Source organism: Rhea americana, unplaced genomic scaffold, assembly GCF_003343005.1.
Source record: "Rhea americana isolate MKP2758 unplaced genomic scaffold, rheAme1 scaffold_12, whole genome shotgun sequence".
Lineage (NCBI taxonomy): Eukaryota > Metazoa > Chordata > Aves > Rheiformes > Rheidae > Rhea > Rhea americana.
Genome location: NW_028185261.1, coordinates 3,775 through 27,697, shown reverse-complemented (window position 1 = coordinate 27,697; position 23,923 = coordinate 3,775). Strand labels below are relative to the sequence as shown.

The 23,923-nt window shown below is 43.7% G+C and overlaps 1 protein-coding gene across 1 annotated transcript in view; it reads right to left on the bottom strand.

Moving 5' to 3' along the window:
* LOC146600486 (tomoregulin-2-like) overlaps positions 1–22,340 on the bottom strand; it is a gene marked incomplete at its 5' end in the record, with an annotated part of 55,566 nt that extends 33,226 nt beyond the window's left edge. The window contains 3 exons of the mRNA XM_085321084.1: positions 3,337–3,396; positions 4,558–4,706; positions 22,244–22,340. Coding sequence (XP_085177210.1) covers positions 3,337–3,396; positions 4,558–4,706; positions 22,244–22,340 — 306 coding nt within the window. The remainder of the gene's footprint in view (positions 1–3,336; positions 3,397–4,557; positions 4,707–22,243) is intronic.
* Between the last annotated feature and the right edge of the window lie 1,583 nt (positions 22,341–23,923).

Genomic DNA, 23,923 nt, shown 5'->3' with positions numbered 1-23,923 from the left:
TTCATGCATTTATTAATAAGGATCAATGGGCCTGAAAGAAGAACAGGAGGGAGCAAAGACACTGATTGAAAAGACTGTATTAATAGTTCAGTATGAAAAAGATCAGATGAGTGTTAGGGACGTGTGGTTGTTCTCAAATCTACTGCCTTTCTGTGACCCCACAGAGCAGTATGCAGCAGTGTTTATGGAAAAAACGTGTACCATTTAGTTACCACAATCTTTACAAAGAACATTCAGCACTGCAGGATTAGCATAATTGACAACATCAGTTTTGACCACTGCTATTTTCTCCCTTGGGAAAGTCATTTCGTATTAGTCAGCATTTTTAAAAGCATGTAGTGCTCTCAGGCTCAGCCACTCTTGGTGGCATTAGTACTAGAAAAAAGGTATTCTCTGGAAATGCTCTGGTTTGGAGATACTACTTTAGAGGAACAATGGTTTTTTTCACACAAAGCTCACTATAGTCAGGGCAGCATTTCCCTCCCTAGGAGATATTAAGGTGGGAAAAAAGAAGCATATAGAGTGTTCCTCTAACAATCATAATCAAACAGTTCTGCATTTCAGTGAACATGAGGATGGCGTAGAGCTTGGCAAACGCTGAAGTCTGAACATTCACTCAGCCTCAGTTTTATACTGCTTTCTTCCATCTGACTATCAACTTACTAAAGGCTGAAGCTGTTAGAACTTTTTCTCTCAGTGGTTGCTTTTCCCTAGGGTTTCCCAGAGGGGATATGCCACACACATTTGGGGAAACTGGAGGCATGCAGATTGYTCTACATGAACTTGCCAGATTTCAAGCTACATGCAGTTACCACATGTAAATATCAAAGAGTAAGTAAGAATAAGATTTAAGTGCACAAAAAGAAGACGTATTGTCAGCTGGGGCAAACTAGTGTGGTTCAGGTTAAATAAATGGATGATACAAGATGAACGCAGCCTACAGTACAGAGTCACACTCACTGCCCTCGAGAACCTCAAAGTCCTTCAGAGCTTGAATTGTAACAGCAGCATCCAGGAATTAGTTTCTAAGGTATAAGGCCTTTCTCTACTGAACAGATGTTTACTAGATAATACTGATGATTCAGGATGTTTACATCCCTCCCATGAGTCTAGGGGACTTAGGTGCACTGTACCTTGGGGCTGGGTAACGTTGGGACCTCTTCAGTTAAGAAAGCAATGGGTTTTCTTCTTGGCCTGCACTTTCARCTCCACAGGCCCCCATCACTTTCTCTCCCTGTGCCATCTTCCCCTTACTCTTTCAGACCTCTTGGCACTTCCTGGTGTTTGGAAACCATCTCCATTACAGATTCATTCATTTGCATCTTACCTCTGCCCTCCTCCTTGCACAACAACCCAGTTTCTTCTTGTGTTCCCTGTTCAGCTTCTAACCTCTGACAACTCTGCTGTAATTCATTTTCTTCTCAGAATTGCTGCTCACTATCTCTCCCTTCTGGCGTGGGCTGAAATCTCACATCCTTCCTGACCAAGAGCGGTTCTCTTCCTCCTGCCTGCTTGTGATCTGAAGGTGCCTTCTGTGCTTYTCTTCCTTCATGACCCATACCTTTGCTTTCTCTTGTATGGTCTTTTCCCTTGTTATTACTGCTATTTCCTACTCCTCCCTAATCCTCAGGCTTTCTTTCCTCCCTTTTTATTACCACTCATTACTTCTTACTTTAGTGTGCTGTCTCCTCACTCTAGGTGATGTGGATCACTGCCATCCTACAGCTAAATTACCAGACAGTAGTACTGTCTACAGTACTATATGTTACATGATATTTAAAAAGGGGCTACAGGCCTTATTTTTGACTCAGAGACTCCAGTGCTCTCCTCAGTTTTCTAGCAGGGAAGATAAAAGATTTAACACAAAAGTATTACTTGCCCTTATTTCTAGTTTAAAATAAGTAATTTTGGTCCACTTTGCTGTGTCTCCTACCTACCACAAGATACAACTTCAGCTCTTCCAGCTTTTTAAGAAAACTGCTGCCTTCCAGGAAAAAGCTAAGGGTAACCAAAGATTTTTGGGAAGAGATTGAATACTCGCCTTTCTTGGCATAAGCCTATGAGTCTACGATTCACCCATGGAACGGCTCCTTGCCAATGGGAAATATCTGGACCATGACACATCTTTTCTCCTTTGCAAATTAATCTAGGCATTCACTTTCTATAGAGGAGTCTAGCCATGCTGTTTTCATTCTACAGTTACCCCCAACTCCTACCACTTCTCTGGTTCACTGAGTCATATTTTTTTTCACATCTACATGCTTTAATTATCATACGTCATTTTTAAGCAGAAATCATTTAAGTAGAAATCAATTTAAGTCAAACAATCGTTTTCTAACTCTTGGGTATTCTATCGATGCAGAGATGCTGGGCACAGAGCACCCTCACAAGAGATGACCAGCTGAACTAACCAATGCCAAAGCTTTCCTACTGACAGAAATGTTAAGACCTGCCACACAATCAGCTGGATTTCACCTAAACCAAGCAGCAAGTTGCTTAGGTGAATCCAGTGATTTAAGCTAAATAATGCTCTTTCTAAATATTTATTTTCAAAATACAAAAATATCACAAACTTAAGCCTTGAATACATCTTTGATGCATTTTCACAATACCTTTACAAGTGCTTGAATTCTCAGATATTTGCGTATGTGTGCACATACACACACACTTATTCCTAAGGAATAAGTGCTCCTTCATTCCTAAATCAATTCTCCTAGATAAAGGGAGTAAAAAAATCCCAAAAGAAAATTCAATACAGAAAACCTCACTAGCATTTACATGTTTTTAATTTCAAATGCTATACAGGAATATTCAGCCATTATATCTTGCTGTAGCTTCTAAATAAATTAAAGTAATTTATCACTTTAAAAAAACATTTTAAGAACCTTATTAACTTTATAGTCAACCACAGACAAGTAATATTATCTATTATGGCAACGTTTCATAGTGGCACAGCTGTGCTGCACTATGCTTTGTATTTTCACTTTCTTATGTCTGTATATCCTCTCAAAAATATGCAAAACTTTATGCATTGTAATTCAATAACTTTAATATCGCCTAATTCTGGCAATTAGTATACAACATTTATTATTTCTGCTACCAAAACAAGTGTTTTATGTCCAGAATATCTACACATTAATAAAAATTGAAGAGGCCCATCTACTAAGGAGGATCGTTTCTAGGTAAAGAAGCAGCAATGAGAACACAATGTGCTTTTCTGTAGTAAATATACAAAAACAAATTAGAAGTTGAGGACTTCTCATCTTAGCAAACAGAAGAGAAAAGTGACTTACATAGTTTTTCTGAATTGTGATTCTCACAGGAAAGGAACCTTACCTGCATAATCTGTTCTTGCGTAATGCCCATCTTCAGATTTTGTAGTTGTTGTTGTATTATCTGTGTTAAAAGAAATATGTTGAATTACTTTGAGAGTCCTGTACTCAATATAGAATATAGCCTAGCTGCCTCTGCCCAGGCAGACATAGCCTTGCTTCCACACAGAGCATCAGTGCTGGCTGAAAGGCTCCCTTGGCCCTGACAGGTGAAAACAGCAGGATCAAGCTTTTTGGAATGAAACCTCTTCCATTACGAAAACATGTTTTTCTAACAATATATGATAACAGATTGGAGCCAGGATAAATACACTAGCATAAGGAAGGAGTTGTGAATTCTGCTCTATTTGAAGTAATTGGYGAGTTTTAATATGCACCCTGAAAAGACCTATCAGGTAGGGCGGTTCACTTTAAAGATATAGGAGTAAAGCAGAATATGTTTAATACACAGGTATAGTATGGCCCTGAAAGTAGATGTACTGAGGATTTATAGGCCAGAAGCCAAGAGAAAAAAAGCTATTAAGAGTCTGAGCCTCAATAGATTCAGATTTCCTTCATTTTTATTTTAGAACAAAATAGAGTTTTTAAAGTCAACCTGAGTTACACAAGTGACATAGCAGCCTATGAGCTGCACACGGAGGAACAAGGCATTCATGGAGAAACACAGTGAGCTGTAAGCTGGCGTCAGTGTAATTCCCTTCTAGGAGGGCAGGGTACCCTTGGCATCACGGATCCAGCCAAGGTTGCAGGGGAAACAAGCACCAGTACAGCTSTGGGGAGCGATTCTTTGACCTCCAAAGATTGGTTTTTGCTGCTCTGGTTGAGGGATGGACAAAAGATTCATTCTGGGTGGAAAAATGTGTTTATAGGGGCTCTCGGGCCATTCCTCTGCAACTCCTACATGGATGTGAGCCTAGGCAAAAATCCGATTAAAATACTCCGGACAAAATATACGGAGTCAGATTCTGATTCCAGTCCAAGGCTGGATGGTGCCCTACCACTGAGTGCAAGGTGTGGGAAGAGTTACAAATGTCCCTTTTCATGCCTGACTTGGTATCTCTACAGCAGAGGGCTCTGCCCCCTCTCTCAGTCTGCAGTCTCCTATGTAAATTGTGAGATCTGATGGAAATGTAAGAAGTGCCAAATAAGAAGCCAGCTCCAGTTCCCTTTTTTCTGAACAAAAATTGAAAACATTCTTTGAAATGAGTTTTGTTATGAGCGTTACCTTGACATCGACCCAAAGACATGACTTCAATTTTCTCCTGTTTCTGGCATGATGCCTCTTTGATTTGACATGCATTATCATAAGATTTCCCATCGGAAGCACAAAGAGGATTGAAGTTGGTTTGAGAACAGTCAATGTTGCACACACACCTGAAAAGACAAAAAAAAAAAAAAAAGGCTAATATGAGAAAGTTTTTTCATGTTATCATAAATAAATCTCAAAAATGAAAGTGTTTTTGCTTCCTTTCTGTACAATGCAAATCAGAATAGAGTTGGCAAATTCTGTCAAAAGGTCATTTGTATTTCTGATGGAAATGAAATACTGGGAGAGGGGGCAAACAGAAAAGAAAAGCAAGCAAAAGGAAAGATAAAATGAGAATTATACATGGAAAACTAAATCATAGCATGATCAAATGCAGCTGAAGAACATCCAAGCAGATCTATAGATAATTCAAGCTGCTTTGCCCTGCTGAAATCAAAGAAGCCACAAAATGTGCCTCTCTGAGGTGCTGCCTATCATATGTAACACTGCATAAGTGTGGATTTATACTGATTTATGATTTAATCCCAATAATAATTACGGTAGCTATAGACACTCTGGACTTAATAAAAAGTCTGATGCTGAAGCCACATCTCGTGCTACTGGAATAAAACCACCTGCTTAAACTGAGACTGACACTAATGACGCAGTTGTGTCCTTTCCTGTGCCCAGAAGTGGTGGGCTGATTCCCCTGCACCTGCACGTGGTGCAGGGAGCACTGCACATTAAAACGGAGGAATGCTGCTTCAGGGGGGGACTTTGTGCACTGGCATTTTCTAAAGCACCTAAATAACCCAGCAACCTAAAAGCCTTACCCACTCGTCTCTGCGAAGCCAGGTGAACAGGCCTGTGCTGCGCCCTGGGTTAGCTGCTCCCTTTCCCTGAGCCGGCGACATTTACGCTTTCCTGAGCTGCCCGGCCGCCGTGGACGTTTTCTGTTTGCTTGCGCCCACCCTGTCCGGCTCCAGCTCTCCTCAGTCTCTCGTTTCCAGAACCCTACAGCTGCCTCCTCCTACAGCCGCAGACCCTCGCCACAAGCTGCTCACAGGAACGGCTGCATTTCAGGGGGGAGCAGAGCGCTCCAGGAAGCTCTCTGGTGAAACAGAGGCTGAAGGACTACCTTATCCACACGAGGACGCAAGGGACACACGGGGAGGACACGGACAAGACAACCGTAGGCGCCGCGCCCAGGCAGAGACCAGGCTAGGCAGCTTTCTTCCTCTAGGTTTCTCCTATTTCGTTACCATGTCAGACACCCTTGGGCAACAGCGAAGAAAAGGCACGCTCATCTTCAGCCCTCGAACCACGCTGTACAGCAGACAGCCCGGCCTCGGCAGTGCTCGCATTAACACCGCGGCGATCCTGCGCGGGGACAACGCCAGAGGGCTAACCCGGGGCTGCCGCAGCCCTTCTGAGCGTGTAACTGTGCACACGCTGTTATCTGAGCTCTTCCTGGCTCTCCGTGACATTTAAGGCAAAGCAACGCTGCTGATTCCCTATCTCCATCCCACTGGTTGTGCCTGAGCCTCGCAGTGCCTGCTCCACAGCTTGCGCTTTTGAAAGTTAAGCAACGAAAATGCCAGGCTGCTAGCCTCTCTGCTTGATTTAAGAAAATGTTTAAAAGTCAGTTCACCCTCCCGTTCACATCAGACATTTGGACGCCTTTGACCACTGGAAGTGTAGAGGGATATATGCAATAGAAAAGCCTTGGGGGAAAGGGCCTGCAAAGAGAGGAAGCACAGGGAGTTAGACAGCGCGGCTCAGCTTTCTCCATCGTCCCCTATGGCCTCTGACTTCCGCAAATCTGCCCAGCAAATTTGCCCACTCGCCTTCTTTTAGACTTACTTTCCACCGGGTAAATCTGCTTTTCCCAACTACTCACGAAGTACAGATCACTTCAGCTCCAAGCGAGCCCAAAGGTGGAAAGCTGTCGTTATAAATTAAATTAAATGGTTTTATAATCCAGTAGAAAAAAGAGTCTGGCTCCCTATATAACAATTTCCATGCAATATAAGGAAAAATTCAGTCAATTTTCTACAAACTTTCTTATCATTGTAATTCTAAGACTATATGCAAATAAGAACATTCTTGCTCCACTGAAATACTAACCTTTGCCATTCCTTACCCTAGCCATTTCTAACTTCCTACCTTAGTCACTTCTAACTTGCTCTAGCAGGACCATTTAATGCTCAGATAATCAGAATTTTTTCCACGCAGCTCTACCATTTGCATTTCAGATAGGACACAATCAGCCATATGCTCCTTTTTGTAATAAAACAGCTCAGAAACAGCCTCAATTCTCAATATTTTGCTACAAAAAATGACTGTAGGTTAGTATACATTATGTCTCAACTCAAGAGAAAAATCAAGTCAATGAAAAAATTAAACCAAAAGAGTACTCTTAAGGGAAGTCTAAACAACTTTGGAAGTAATTTAAAAAACGTCTAGAGAACACAGGAACCGATGTTCAGAGTAATGCCAGTTAGAATCTTGTTCAAGAGACGTATTTTTAAAGTTGTTTAGATGCTTGAAGATGCAAGTAAACACTTTGTGGGAGATTTCTGAAATTCTCAGAAACCTATCTCCTGCTGATTTCAAAGACCATTTCAGAGCCTGTTAGGCATTTATCTGCGCCTTTTAAAATCTTCCAAAAAAGTCCCTAAAAGACTTTTCCAGCCTCCCGCAGCAGAAGAGAAAAGAACAAAGCTTTTCTAAACCTCCTGCTAAAATCTTCGTTGTGAGACAGTCTTTCTGTCCGGGCGGAACTCTGCAGCTGCACGGTACCTGCAGAAGATGCACCATATGGGTACAGGAAATTGCATCCTACTTACACTGATGTTAAACTGCTCACAAGTAAGAGAGAATGGGAAGGGACAATCTATAATCCTGTACGTTAGAGACTTACAGGATCTCCAGCACAAAGTCTGATTTTCAGGGCTACCTAGATGAGTGGTGAGAAAGCGCTGCAGGATTTTCTTGCTGCAAAGGACCAGCATGTCTTCCCACCTCAGAGGACATGGTCTCCAGCTTGCAGTTTCTTACTGTTCGTGCACTTATATACTTCAGTCCTATTTAAGGCTGCACAGTTAAATCAACATTAAATATACGTCAGGAAATGTTAAAGGTAAGATTTTGTCAGGGAGATTAACATATCTGGGTTGCTGTTTAATTTATAGTGTCCACTTTATCAGAGAAAATGACAGTATATTCAAATTGACATTTTTTTCCAAGCAGACGGACAAGTAGTGTGCCATTAAACACACTAAAGTCAAGAATAATGAATTACAGAAAAAAGGTGGGGCATTTACTCCAAATGTGCATGTCTGGGCACACATCATCCTTGAGCAGGATCCAGAGTATCCTGGTTACTATGTTACATAATAAATAAAAAATGAATCACAGTTAACATATTGAATTAAATGAAAGATCTCACAGCCATAGGTAAGCATACTTTCACTTCACAAAGCATCATAAAATGCAAAAGTTGGATGGTCTTCCACTGAAGAAGCAGAACCAAACTGAAGTCCTTGCTTGGGTTCCAGCGTGTACATTACGCGAGGTTGAACTTGGGGAAGTCCAGCTGAGATCCTGTTCAAGACTTCAGACACTGTAAGACGCAGGAGTCACCTATCTGAAGTGGGTCCAGGCCCTGACATTCACGTCCAGAAGTCCCGTCCTGCTCTATTCGCCACCCACTGTAAATGCTTCCCCTCTCGTGCGATTATCGGCAACATTTGTTAATTTTCAAGCTCTGACCTGGTCAATTTTTGGTTCTTTCACAAATAAGAAAATCCAGCTGGGCTGATCTCATTCAGCTGCTGGCTGGGGAAGCCTGCAGGCTGTCCCTTGCTGGAGCGAGCGGGAGGCCAGCGCGGAGCTGGCCGCGTGTCTCATTGCAGGCCACAGCAACAGAGYGCTTGCCTGTTCCCCGAGGCACTTCAGCCCGTCTCTGATTTTAAGTAATTTGATCATTTGACCACTTCATCATCCTGACTGTAACTTCCAATTATAGTTATATCAATAAATCAATTTGTTTTTGTATTCCTAATTACAGCATTGAAGAAAGCTTGGCAATGTAAAGGCTTACTGTGCCTTCCTCAGGCTCAAGAAGCTGTGAGAAGGCCACTGAGGTCTCCTAGATGGTCACAGGATGAAACTGTTCCCCAAAGCATATACAGAACACATGTGCAAGGTTTAAATATGCCTTCTGCAGTAAGAAAAGCAGCTTTAAAAGCATCTGTGAGACATGAGTGCTTCCAAGATGTCAGCCCATATCCTGCAGCTCCCCTGAGAAAGGAAGAAATACTGAATGCTGTCCCACGSGCCCATCGCATCTTTCAAGTAATGGGATCATAAGTTAATTGATTAAAATTTGGGCTGTCATTGTAAACAATCATTAAGCAAGACTCACTTTCTTATGCCTGTTCTTCTAGGTCATTATGATAGTCTCTGATGAATTCCATTTCTATTACATGCTTTATTTTATTCCATTTCATATGACCGAAATCTTGGAGAAGCTGAACACCCAGCAATTCACTTAGTTAATTTGGTGATCACAGAAGTTAAAAAACAAAACAAGCTAATAAGACTGTCCAACAGGCAACCTGGGTACCTCCTCAGCTGCTGTAGGCACACCCTGTGACCCAGCTTTGTTACATTGCTAGACCATCCAACAAGAACAGGGAGTCAGTGCAGACCTGAACAGTATCTATCTACGCAGCTGATATTAGCTAACTTGGTGGAGAAACCCACCAGGCTGCCTACGCAAGGGCGGACAGACCTGAGCTACTGTTACTCCCAGCCTGTGGTAGATAAGATGCTGACAAGCACCTTCCTTTGTATCTACACCACACAACTTACTGCTAGGGTGCAAGCCATGCTCTTCCATCTCTGAGCCCCTCTCAAGGCAACCGCTGCAACAAACACATTAAACAGCACAGCAGAACCCACAGACTACACGTGCATTTTGGGAACGGCTGTCAAACTGACTTCACCTGTGTAACGTGATTCCTGCCTTCCCAGGGAGGTGAAGTAGAAGTAGACCAGTGCAGACTAGTTAGCTCCTGTCTTGCTCTTGAGCGTGAGCAGAAGCTGCCCAAGCCTCAGTGAGGTCTGCATCCCAGCAGCGACGCAACGCTCTGCACTGGGTGGACTGGCCACGGCGGAGCAGCTGCTTGGCTTTCTGTTCAATCAATCTCTGCCAAAATTAATGGGGTCAGTATACGAGCCGAGCTGTGGGTTAGTGCACTGGTGAGTGCACAGTCTCCTAGCTCCCAGTTTTCTGCAAGTAAGATGTAGTATTATCTTCTGAGCAGGAGAGGGACTTTTCCTGAAAAAGGAATGCCATTGAAAAAGGATTCAAGGCAATGAAGGACTGTCCCTGGAAGGAAGAACAGCATTTTAAGGGGGTGTCTCAATAGAAAGAGAGAATGGGTCTTTGCCCCAAAAATGTAGAAGAACGCTACAACTGTATTTCCTTAATTCATGAATATAGTAATTATGATAATCATTAGTGACACAGAGGTGATAAAATAAACCCCACTCCATGGTGTATCTCTATTCCTAAGATAACTTCTCAGTCTTTGTTTTCAGCAATGTCTTACTGAAATATAATCTTTAAAAATTACTAAGCAATATATGTGTAGCACAAGGAAGGCTTCACATGTAGCTTTCATGGGAAGGAAGCAAGATAAATAAGATAATGCTTCTAAAAAAGTCATTTTACTAAGAACAGACACTGCGACGCTTTTGCCAGAACAAGAAGGCAATGGCWGTTCTTCCCTATTCAACATCTTTTAATTAGCCTGCTGTAGTTTGGAAACCTGAGAGCATTGTTGGTACTACCCCTGTTTATTAGAGATTCATAATCCGACTTTGCTAGCCATGGGTCATTTGCTTTTTGGAACCAGAGCAACAAGAAATTCTGTCTCAGATATCTGCAAAAAGTACTTAATGAAATGACTAATGTCTTCAGCCAAGTGTCTAGTTGATTACAGGGTCCAACCAGCAGAACAGCAATAAATCTGCCACAAAGAGAATTGTCAGTCAAGAAAAAAAGGCATAAATCCAAACAGACAGGGATGAAGGAGCTAAAAATGTGAAAATGCAAATGTAGTGTTATTTTTACTAGTCAAAGCTCTGATATTTGAGTGCATATGCTAATTTGGTCAACTGTGAGATCCCACAATGTCTCAGTGAACAGTGATGTTCCATTCTGCAATCATTTTAAACATGTTGTATATTTTCTCCAGGCAAAAGAAAAAAAAAAGGCAATGAAGAAACAACATTTTGCTGTATAAAAAAACCCAAAGCCTTTCCTTTTCCATAAAACAGGGCAGACATAAAACCATAGTTGTGCATTCAGAATATTCCTACCAGAGAGATCTCTCTGTTCCGTAAAAACAGTGAACTTGAAACTCAAAATTTCAGTTTGGGTGTCAATACTGACATCTCCAAGCATCCTCCTTTCCAAATGGGATGTTAAATGTGCATTTAAAGCTAACCTGGCAGTATATATCTGCATAAAGTGACTAGCAATCATCCCCAAGTGTCTTCTCTTAGTTTTACAGTAATCTCATACAGTCCTATATTAGTAATGATTTGGTACCATTACACCCATTTTAYAGAGAGGTAAATTCTCATGCAAAGTCCTGGCACCTTCTTGAAAGACTGCAGGAGTCACTATGGACTTTTGGCAACTTGGCCAAGCTCCTGTAGTGCTCTCTGCAGCGTACGGAGCACAGCCAAGAAGACAGCACCAAAACTTTGCTCCAGCCAGGAGACAAAATGGCCTGGCAGTACTGCCTGGTTCTGCTGATAGGCTGAACAATATATACATATATAAAGTATATAAATACATAAAACTATATACTGAAAATATATTCATAATATACATACACCATTTTTCTTACACTTTCTATGAATCATATCCTAAGACTTGCCTGTGCTTGCCAGGAGATTTCAATCCTATCACCTCACTCTTAAGATCATTAAAAAGCTTAAAGAATAGAGATGTTGTGTGCTTTCTTCAAAACAAACTTTGCTTTATTTTTGAGGCTGATGCAAAACTTCAGCTGCAGTGCAGAACAATAAACTATACATATTTTATAATGGCAGCACAAAAATAGCATGCGATATTTCTTTCCTGGATCTGCAAGTGCTTTTGCTTTAAGATCACAGGAGAAGACAAAACATGGCTTATTTTGAGTGCATTCCTTTCAATGTTATTTATTTATTTATTTATTTATTTATTTATTTATCCTTTCTGTCCTTTGCAGCTCAGCTTCTGCATTAACGGCTCTAGCACGTCTACTTTTCACAGAGGCTTCTCTGGGATGTTTTACCTATTTCCACTGTTCAAATGTTTATCTTCATCACGAGTAAAAGAAGAAAAGCTCGATTCCCTCAGGGTGAAGCAATGTTTCTGCATGGCATTTCAATAGCATACTGTTATTCAAACAATTAGAAATCACAGAGACCATGCAAGGAATTATCAGCATACTGCACAGAGATTTTTATTATTATGTAGTGCATAATGAAAATGATTTGAAGGACCCCAAAGCGTCATAACAGAAGGAAGTGCTGAATAATCAGGTTAATTCTTTTTTTTTTCTTTGACTGCAAGAGACTAAAATGCTGTTTACTGGACATATGTCAAGCCAAAATGCACTAAAGTGGTGAATATATTTATGCTGCCCTTCCTAGCATACCAAATGCAACRTAATATGTGAGCATAGCTAGAGCCAGGAGCTAGGGTAGTAGCTGTACAGCTGCCGTGCTGCTGCTATTTCACAGCAGGGAGCGACTGGCAACGCTCGAAGAATGTATGGATTTTTCAGTGCACATTTGTTACGACAGCTCGCAAAGGTTATTTCAAAACGGCTTCAAGAACTGCTTCCGGAGGCACGGGACTTCCCGGGAGCGAGCAGAGCCAGCCGGCGGCGCCTCCTCCCCGGGGCCGGGCCGCTTCGGGCCGGCAGCTGCCCCGCRTCCCACCGTGCCCGGAGGCTGCAGCCTGGCGAGCACGGCTGCGAGAGCGGCTCCTTCCACCTGCCGCGCAGGACACTGGAGGTTGATCCCTAATTCTCCTTTCATTCTTTTCATAACTCTTTCTACTGAGTTTTCTTAAAAAAAAAAAAAAAAGACAAATTTCACCTTTGCTTCCCTCTTCCAATGCAAAGCACCAATTATAATATGACCTTCATCTGGCTTCTGGATGTCTCTGGTGCCCTCAGCAGTATCTTGGATTGTACACTAGCATCTTCAGGGCAAAATAAATGTCTCATGTTGTATTTTTCTTAAATATCACTCCTCTCTAAAAGGAACTGACTAAGTTGTGTAAGATAGTCTTTGGTAGCCTGGGTGGTTTATACTCCGACAGAGAAACTAGAGAGCTACCAGGTTGGTGACTGGGTTTGCAAAGCAATGGGAAGATCCTAACGGTGCGACTAGAAGAAGAAAATTCTAACTCTGCTCACGTGCCAGTTCAAGCCTCTGCAGGTATCTAACGCGCGAAGTTTATTTAAAGCGCMCAGAATAAGATAATTGCATTTCTGTGGTTCGCGTCCGCCGTCCCTGACGCCTTTGCCGTCTGCGCGAACACAAAGCGCGGCTGAGCGCTCGCCTCCCGCGGCGGGCGTCGAGGCCGAGCTCGGCGGACGCCCCGCCGCCGCGCGCCTCAGCCTGCTCGCCCCGATCAGGAGCGCGCCGGAGGAACGAGGGCTGCTCCGGCGCAGCGCGGCGCGGCGCGGCGCTTCCCGCCGGCCCGCGGCGGCCCCCGAGGCAGCCCGCGCCGCCCGCTCGCACAGAGCTGCGGTGGGACCGCAGCAAACTTCTGATTCGCGCTTCCATGGAGCAACTCTGCGAGCACTCCTGCTCGTGAAGGCTTCCTTCAGGTGCGCAAAATCAGAGCAACTCTCATCACAAACCGACCCGGCAGCGTCGTCCCAAGTGCTGGGTACCGCGGCTACCCGACCTGCTGGTCTGACCTAARCCACGGAGCGAACGCCAGCCTGGCTCCCGAGCGAGACTTTAGCAGACMCTCCAGGCCTTCCTTCAGGCCTCGCACCGCCTGCGCAGATGGAAACAACGCGAGACAACTTCCTGTCACASCGCACAGCCGCTGAAATAACATCTGAGTGCAGCCCACAGGCACTAGACTGGGACATACGCAACCCCGAGCAAATCGCTTCGCAGGAGCATGAAGGAGACAGCAGTAGCAACCCTCCTTCTCGACAGGGCTTTCACGAGAAGCGCGGCACGAAAGCTCCGCGCCGTTCTGGGTGGGTCCTGCTGTCCCCGGGAGCACGGGGCCTGGCTGTGSGAGCCAGTGCCACACTAACGCAAGGCTGCACAAAGGAAGGAGCGCAGCGTGCTGTCTCAAGGACAGGTTCTCCCCAGCAAACCAGTGTGCTGAGAAGTGGTAACCCTCYTCAGGTCTGAGGAACGGAGCAGCAGAAACCCATTCGCACCTCCTGCAAGGGGCGCGACACAGGCATCGCCTCCCGACCACGACGGGCTGCCGAAGGAGCACCCGCTTCCCTCAGCTCSAGAGAGCCTAGCTGCTAAACGGGAAGGCTGAAAGACAGCAATTAAATCTTCATGTCTGGGCACATCACATCCCCCACAGGCTTTTAGCGGTGATTTGCTTTCTGCAGAAACGCCTGCGTTCTGCAAGCACCTCTGGGAGGGGGACGGGGCGCAGAAAGGGCCTCCCCGAGGGCCGGCGGGCAGGAGATGGACGTGCTCRGGAAGGGACACCTGCTACTCCGCCGCCGCAGTGGGCTGCGGGGAGTAGAGGTCAGCCATACTCTTTTGTTCATACTGAGTTTCTGTCAGGCTCATATTTAATGCATGGGATGTATTTTTAATGGCTCAGATGTGTGAACAAATTGTGGCCTTGATGTTCCAACATGGGTGTGTGAAGGAGCCTCTGACCTTCTCTGATGGAGGTACTTTTAATTTAATAGTTAACATAAAGTAGGATGGAAGAGATGAAACATTCTATTAAGACATTTGATAATAAATTGGAAGTGCTTTCCTAGTGCTTTACATAGTTACTCTCTGCTGATCTATTTAGCCAACACATGTAATTCTGAACTACAAAGTTGTATTCCTGCTTTTGTAAACATGCTTACATAAAACTCAATAACAACACAGTCTATTTATTGCTAAAATGCTAGTAGGAAATTGGAAAAGGTATAAATACGATTCATGGCTGGTGATCTCCTGCCCCCTGAAGGCACTGTAAGGCTCCAAATCTTGCTCAGTTCACAGCACCATAAAACTGAAGCAATAAATGTCACTCCTTTCTTGATTGCACATTAGACCAATTGGCTTTTTATTGTGACTAAATAGGCCGTCATGAAGGCACCAGTCAGTTTACTACTAGGGTATGACTTTGGCTAAATGCGGGGCTGGGGTGTGAGGGAGGCTTCCTTTCAAACAACAACAACAAAAAARAGCAAAAGGAAACAGGAAGAGAAAGTGCAAAACGCATTGCTATCCACGGTCTCTGCACATGTTCTTTCATGCTGTGATGCCCTGATGTACATAGTCGATTACRTGTCAATGCTCGTTAATATTTGATGGGCATTAACATATTATCCTTTCTGTGCACTTTCACTATCTTGTGAGACCAGGTCGTCCCAGACRTGGACGGACATAACAAAGCGGTGGCTTCGACTTCGAGCCCCCGTGCACGTCTCTGCCCTTATGAGGCCAAGGGGGATCCTTTCCTGTACCTTACACAAAACAGCAGGAGGCCGGCACAATCTTTTCAACACCCTGTGCTACCGCAACAGTACCAAACAGGCTGCCAAAGCCACTCCGTCAAATGCAAACAAAGGTGTGCACGCAGAAGGCTCTCACGCTTTGCTACCTAGAACTGAAAAATGCAGTCACAGCCCAGGACGGAAGAGTAAAAAGTAGTGCATGGGCGTCCCCCGTGGTGCCGGGCGCCCGCACCCGGGGAGCACCCGCCGCGCCTCCCTGGTGCCACCCACTTTCCCTTGCCCTTTCCTTGGGAACCGCTTGACCCTCCACATTTTCCCTCCGCTCCGCAGTATCTCTCGCAATGAGAGACTCCCTCCGGCAGAGGTTGCCCGGGTGGTTCAAGAAGTCTCCAGCCCCAGCTGTTTGTCCAGAGGCATCGGCCAGAAGCAACCACCCGCAAGGCAGAGACACTCGGAGGAAACATGTGAACCTGTCCGGGCTGTTGCAGTAAAAAGTAAAACTGAACAGCCTGWAATCAGCTCTAGGCTTCTCCCAGCTTCCACGGTCCTCCACCCTTTCCCACCCCATCCCTTCAGCTTTCCCTGCCAGAACACCCACCCCTCTGCTGCCCCCGTGTCTCCCGTCCGCGCTCCGTATGCTGCCTGCAGGATGCCTACACCCTCACCATGTAAACCGAAGGGCACAATCTGGCCATTTTGACAATCTGGCCACTTGTAAAATTACCGCAGCATTTTAATTTATTTAAGTCTAACCTGAGACCAACAATTGCAAAGACAAATGACAGCTATACATGTCTCATAAGCTTTTCCCCCTTAAAATTTCAGAAGAATTTGTGTTTCGCTGCTACAGGAGAATAGCACCATGATAAGTCAAGAAAACCAGAAAAAAATCTCATCAGCTATTTTTGGCTTTTCACAAATCAATATTTCCTCTGTAGCAATTCAAGCAGTCAGTAAGCCAAATCCTGCTTTTATCTTCACAATTTCCAAGTTATTCCTTTGCACTCTGTGAATGACTCTGCATTTACACACTGTCAGAGTCTGTTCTTCCTTCTACTAGCTTACAGCTCCACCGGCTACTCTGAAGTTACTCCACACTTATGATGTTGGGAATGAATTTTTGTTTCGCTGAAGCCAGTGGAGTAATTGTCATTAACTTCCATAAGCTGGAAGTTTATCTTCTGAAACTGAAAGCCAAGTTTGGACCAGCATTTATAAGGAGGAGCACAAGGGCAAAATCTGTAAGCTTTACAGGTAGGATTACATCCCCTGGACTCATGGTGTCTACATCATTGTAAAAGATTTTTTTTTTCTTTCAACAACACCAAAATCAGAGATYCTAGCTTTTGGATAAGAGGTCTATCTATCATATAAGGTCCTTAAAACACCTACTTGAGTGAAAAATACAGATGGAACACAATAYGGTTTTGCATTTATCTAAGAACATTTAAAGCTGTGATATATAGTCCATATGCCAGACTTCCTCAAAGTATAGGGAAAATACGCTCAATTTCTTTGGGGTAGGCTGAATTATTTACCAGAGTATTCCGAAGTGTACTGGTAATGAAGCACTATGTAGTAAAAGTAACTCTAGACAGTCTTGGCTTATGTTAAATTTTTTTTTTTTTTGAGAATGTTATTAAGAAAATAAATCCTGAGAATGTGGAAAGGCAGGAGTTCATCAAATGGACACCAGCTTGTGAAGGACTGCACAACTCCATGGATGGAAAGGTCAAATTCTCCAAAGCATCAACTTAAGGGAGTAAGGAACAAAAGTCTCGCTTCAAAAGTAAACAGGATATTTTGGCACAACAGAGGATGGAGGATGCAAAGCTGGTAAATTTTTTTTTTTTTTTTAATTTACCTGAGCAGGTGAAGGGCTGTTTCTTAGTAAAATTAAATAAAATACATAGAGAGTAAAGCAATTTCAGTGGATGTGAAGCAAGCCATCATTTTTCCAAGCGTTAATTCTTTCCAGCCGAGCCACTTGAGCACTCTAAGCAGAAACACACTCTGCYCGCTCCTGCGAGCCGGGACCTTAGCGATTCTGAAAGAAATGTTTTCTGAAGATGGGGATAACTTCTTATTCCTGTATCTTCCCTTGCTCTTTCTCAGGACTCGTTGCTGAGAAGAGGGAAAACCAAATACTTTTGGCTTGATCTAAGGCYCTTTTTAATTCAGTGGGAATCTCTCTCTGGTTGGCCACTAAATCACTTTTTTTACCTGTGTTAGTTTTAAATTTAATCTGCCCACTGAAAGACTCCGAAATACCTCAGTAGCTTGCTAGCAAGAAACCCGGCAGGAATGATGAACTTCATGCAATGCCCAGCTGGGGACCTTATTTTCTGGCACTTGCACGCTGTCTGGAGAGCGCTTGCTATCGGGYACGAAGCTTTCCCCTACACCGCAACTGCTGCAGCCTTGCTCGCGCTCGCGACGTGAACGCCGATTCCCGCTCCGACACCGCTGCAACAGCAGCGCTGGCCCGGCTCTTCCCCCACGGCCACTGCGGTCCTGSAGAAACTGTCTACATAATCTAGAGCTAGATAAGCACAATCTTGCCTTTTCTGTTCGAAATTATTTAAGTCTTAAGTCTAATTTAAGTCTTTTCAGACTTGCAAATTTTAATTATCAACTGCCATTTCTGTATTTATTTGAACTGTGAGCCCAATGGTTATGTTCAGGTGTTATATGTAGCCGTGAATAAAGAGCTGTATTTTCTCTGAAGAGACAGAAAAAGCAGCAGGAAACAGCAAGATAACTGCCTGGCTACTCTATAACACTCAGGGTATCGCAGATATTAAAGCTGCTAGTTGTTTCTGTACCTGGAACAAGYAGGTCACACTTGGTTATTATACACACTGCTGAACATGTAGCAGCCGATACCCGTGTAATAAATGTGAGCTTTCAGACTACCTTTTAGTACTTGATAGTAGTACATCATCTTGTTTGCAGATGCTCTGGCTGAGAGCAACTGATTGAAGCGGGAAGGGACCCAAAGCTGACTGACCTAATTGCTACGTGGATTGAGAAGCTGGCAAAATCATTAGTTTCTTTTAGATGTTTTCTTTCTATACTATAATAAAGATAAATATTGATTGCTTGCGCAATATTGATTTTAGGGGTAGCTGCTGATGGCAGCTGCATGATTTGCACAAATATCTTTCCTGTGTAATACAGCTCATTTGCATGAGAATGCAGTTTCACTGTTCTCCTGCGCCGTGGCTTGTTCATTACAGTATTTATACTACAAAATATACAGATTGTTACCTTATAGTAGCATTTACACTATACGTRTATATATATATTTTTATATATATGTATCAGTGGTTAGCAATAAAATATGAAATAAAGGCCTGAAATGGTTTATCTTCTTAGTATATTTGTGTGTGTGTGTGTGTGTGTGTTGGGTAAGCGGAGTTTATTGTCCCAGCCATGCGGAAAGAAGGACAAGGCGCAAGGGACGCGCTTTAATCACGCTGCAGCGTTACTGACTCCGCTGGGAATGCCGCCGCGCTGCCTCGCGTGGCGGCACCGGCGCCCTTTCTTTCCTCATGCTCACCCCTTCAGGAGGGCTGCCATCAGCCCTCAGTCGTACCGAAGGGCGTGTTCTGACCACCGCTTCACTCCACTGGACGCACCCTGGATTTCTAAAAGAGCTGCCCGGAAGCCACCCAAGSCACGGCTCGCCCACGGGAGAGAGCGCTCCCACTTCCTCAGCAGCTTCCGAGGAAGAGATCGGCACCGGGAGGGATCTAGGTTTTCGACGTGGTGATGCGCCAAGCCACTTTACCACAYGAGCAGGCACTCCCTTTGGTGAGCACTGTTTATATAGTGAGCGAGTATTTCATAGATGCTTTTTGGAAGAGCTTAGAGATATACCACTTTTCACAACGTTACCCTTCACTCTTCATTTGCTTTTAAGTATATCTCTCGGGGTGTTATGTTGAGTAGCCCTGTCTTACAAAATCAATTATTCCTTAGCAAGCTCAGAAATAAAACCCAAAGTAAGCAACATCAAATGTCTGATTTACCAATAGATCGCAATCCAGTGCTAAAGAGCATAGCCACTGCCCTACTTTAAATATTCATGAAGCCCACTGGTGCAAAGTGCATTAAAGGTGGGAATAATGCCAGTAATACACGATCCTCTTAGTGACAAGAAGCTTTCACATATTAAAGTCGCAAGATGTTAAAGACTTTCAACTGAATRGTCTTTGTTTTTAACCTAGAGAAAGAGATTCACTAATGGAATGCCAAACCGCATGCACTGTTGCGATATTAGACTGTGGAAGGGGATAATAATATATGYGTGCTTTACCATGCTTCAGAAAACCTGTTATTACAGTGGGTTCTTTCCTGCCTTCTCTTTGTACTTCCCAGAAAACGTTCAGGGACATATTTTACCCCTTCGACTAATCTTTACGTGGCAAAACCTCTGTCAGAATCCCAGCCATTAATAGATCGATTTTACGCAAATAAACCAATTCAAGAATAATGGTGACACAGTACAATAGCACAGTTCAGCTGAGTGACAAATGGCAATGAATGCCAAAAAAAAAAGAAAGAAAGAAAAAAAAAGAAAGGGACTGCAAAATAACAGACTGTGGCAATGCACAATAATGTTAATTGTCCCTTTAAATCATCAGCAGCCCAGCCACATCTGCTATCACACCTGTGCTCTCTTCCCTGATCTACTCTGACACCCTAGAAATATCAGGCAAACAGCCAGGCTCATCTCTGCAGCTCTCTGTGATCTGCCTCTGCTACCAGCTTGCTTCCCGTGTACTCGGAGAGGCGGCAGCACCGGCCCGGGGCTCCCCGGCGGGCAGCAGACACCGCCAGCTCTGGGCTAACCGCCCCGTAGTAACAGATCCCGGCGCGGCTAGGGACCGCCGACCTGACTCGGACACCACAAACCTAATCAGGCAGGTGAGATAACCGAAGCAGCCCTGCTTCTGTCTGCAATTAGATAAGCATAAAAACATCGACCGAGTAATAAACTGAAATTTCTTTTTCCCGTTTGATCTGAGGATGTTTCCTGCACACCAAATCTTGGCATGGGGAGGGCAAAGCAGTGTATCAGGAATATGACAGAGTATTTGGTGCCAAACACTGAAATTCAATTGAATTATGTTTGAAAGGGGGATCTAAGCTCCCCATACATAGTCTGCTTTTATTCTAGCAATAAGAATAACAAAGAGCTAACACCCAGAAAGCTCATTTTTTTAGAAAGAAATTTATCCAAAACTAATCGGGGGGCAGGAACAGGAGAACAGAGCTCTGTTATGGCCCATGAAGTTGTTTACTTCAAAGCAGACCTTTAACAGGCTTTACACGGTCTTTTTAATTCTACTTGGAAATCTGTTTTACAGCCTTTTAATGTTTCTCTGGTGTCATCTTCCTGGTAACGGCCCTGCCCTTCTTCCCGCCTGGAAAAGCTGCTTCCCCTGCAGAACGACTGCCCGGCACGAAAGGTGGAGAACTTCGGCTCCTGCACCGTCATGCTGCTCCGGATGAGCCAAGCTGTATTAAAGGGAAGGACTTAGCCGTAGTGGGAACACTGCTGGGGTAAGCTGGATCAAGCTATTTTATCAGGCTATTTCTGGAAAAAAAATAAACACTCTTYCTTGGTGCCTATAATTAAAAGTGTTATCTTCTAGCTAATTTTATTCTTTGCCCTTCTCTTCTCCTTCCTTCCAATTTGGAAGTGCACCTAATTATCAAAACATGAGCATTGGACTGTGAATTTTGAGATACTAATATTACCGTGGTTTTGTTTTTAAACTGCACCACTGACGCCTTCCTGCAGAACTGGTCAAGGAGACAAACATTCTCACACTCAGAGTAATTTMCTTAACCTAAGTCACAAGAAAGCAATTTCTTCTAAGTAAATCTTGCTGCATTCTTGCAAGCATATAACCTGTTTCTCAACAGCACCATTTCACTTGATGACCAGAGCCAAAGCCAGCTTTTTTTGGTTTATTTGATACTTTTTTAAAGACTAGAACCAGAGGTTATTAACAGCTTAGCAAGACAAAAACCAAAACGAGCACAAATTGACGGCCACATCCCTAACCTCCTTCACTGAGTAGGAGAAATGTTCATAATTTCATGCCTGAGCAGCCGTGCATGGATGCCCTGCCCGGATGAGGTCGGCTGCCTGACACGAGGCCCAATCACCTTCTCCCYGTCCGTCCGTTCGTTAAGGCTTGGCATAAAACTAGAGCTGTGTGACTAGCTTTTTTTGATCTGTTGGCTGTTCCAAAATCACGATAAAATAATTAGTTTTGGTTTGACTTGATATGAAATGTTTTCATAGTTTCTAGGCAAACTGAAAAGTTAAAATATATTCTGAGTACATGGAAGTATTTCCCTTCAGTTTATGTGGTTAAGGTTTAAAATAAGCAAAATCTAATTTTTTTTAAAGCTTCAAGAATTTGCTTCAGAAAATGTCTAAACATACACTCTAATTATTTCAAACATTTGACAGCTAGGTCTTCAACTCGAGCAACTTTGAGAAAGGCAAGAAGGATTTCCAACACTTCTAATGCCAAATGTAACATAAAATGATGATGATAATGATACGTTCTAACCGGAAAATCCTTTCTAGGTCAATTATTTTTCCCAATTCTACTTTTATCAGAGAATAAAGTTGTAAAACCTTCAGATGGAATAATGTAAGTTATAACAGCAACAAAATGGATAACTCTGTGTTTCTAGACTTKGCTAAATTATGCATGTCTCAAGATTATAAACCAGACTTTCATATATTTTTAGACTAATAACCACCTCAATCACTGTATGGTGAATCTTTGAAAACCCAATAGCTAATATTTTTAATGCTTTCTGAATCACAAAATCTTCAAATAATAGGACAGTTATTAAAATAAGAATAGACCAAGTTACTGTACCAAACATCCTCTGCATCTTCATCACACTCTGCCCCAAACTGGCAAATGTCACAGGTCGATGTCTCTTTTTGATTGGTTTCGCCTGAGCCTTCATTGACTGTTGATGGAAAGCAGAAAAATACATATTAGTAAACAGGGGACTGCAGCAAAGCACTTCTCTCTAGAAACAGCTATTCCCCACATGAATTTAATGCACTGATCATGAAGCTGATGCCTGGCCATCAGAGAGCGTTTCTGAACGGGACCAACACAGAGATCTCCTTGTTGGTCTGTGACAAATTTCTTGAATTACAGTGTTAAGAGGAAGACGAGGGAAAGCCTCTTTCTTTTCTTTATCCATTTAAACAATGACTCCAGGAAGCGGCAACTTTGGAAGGTCGGGTCAGCACTAAGCCTCACTGCTTTGTTTCCTGGGAAAATAATTGAGGTGTATTGATAGTATCRCATGCTGCTTTATGTCCTTTACAGGTGAAGGCCTTGAGAAGGACCCAAGGGGATGTTTTACTGGGAAATGTTTTGAAATTACCTGTCGTGTGGTGCAATCTAGTCTGCTCCAAAGGCAAAACATTTTTCTCTTTAGAAGTATTGCAAAGACCCCCAAGGACTAGTTATCTCTGGCAAGTAAGATTTAGTGCTGTCCAGAGAAGGGGATGATCTCCACTGTAGGCAGGGAAATCTATCCAGACCTCCTTTCATTTCTGAGGCATTTTTCTCCAAAGGCCCCTGCAGCACGAGGTTTTCCAAAGTTTCTAAGCAATGCAGGAGCTTTCCAAGCAAGACAAAGCACTATGGAGCAGCTATGTTGCTCCAAGCGCTGGCAAACCTCCTAAGACAGGGCGACGAGCAGCAGAGCCGTGAGGGGAGCTACGTGAGCCGACCGCCGGCGAGAGGCAGGGAACAGGCAGCGATGCAGCTTTCGGCACGGGCCAGCGGYCTGGGCAAACAGCAGCAGTCCCTGACCGGCTTCGGCAGCCAATGCTGCTCTACATTGCTCCCAGTCTACTTCTAAAAACTACCAAAATACGGCAGCCCTACTGATGCTCTGACCATGCCTTCAGGCACGATCCAGACGTAACCTTGAAGAACCGRGAGCGTTTCACCCAGATTCTTTATCTAAGGCTAAATTTAAAATCCAGGAAGGTCAACGCAAGTCTCCGCAATTTTGTAAGGGTTGTACCTGGCACTTTAATGTTGTTAATGTTGTTTAATATTGTTTCCTCAGAGGAAAATAAGAATACAGATTTAAGAGGACTGAGAAATCATTTTGACAACGGGGTACTGAATGAGAGAAAGAGACCACTGAGGTAGGCACTTAGAAAAGCGGATTTGGTAAAAGATCCAAAAGAAAACATTATCTACATTCATACAACAGTATATAAGCACCTCATGACACGTTTTGATAGGTGCTTTCCAGCAAGACGTGCTACGTAGCAATATCCTTCTGACGGTCACAGAATAATTAAACCACCCCAGACATGAAGTAACAACTTTGATGGATGTTGTTATCTGCATAAACATTCTCTGCGGTGTTGTCCTTTCATTTTTTTTCTTTTTTTTCCTTTCATGTGGATTCAGAAGCGTGGCGCGAGTTTACTGCGTGGGAGACGCTTTGGCTCCCGCCTGCCCGAGCCACGTGGACGCGGCCGAGCACGTCAGCAGCCCCCCGGCGCCGGCGGGACA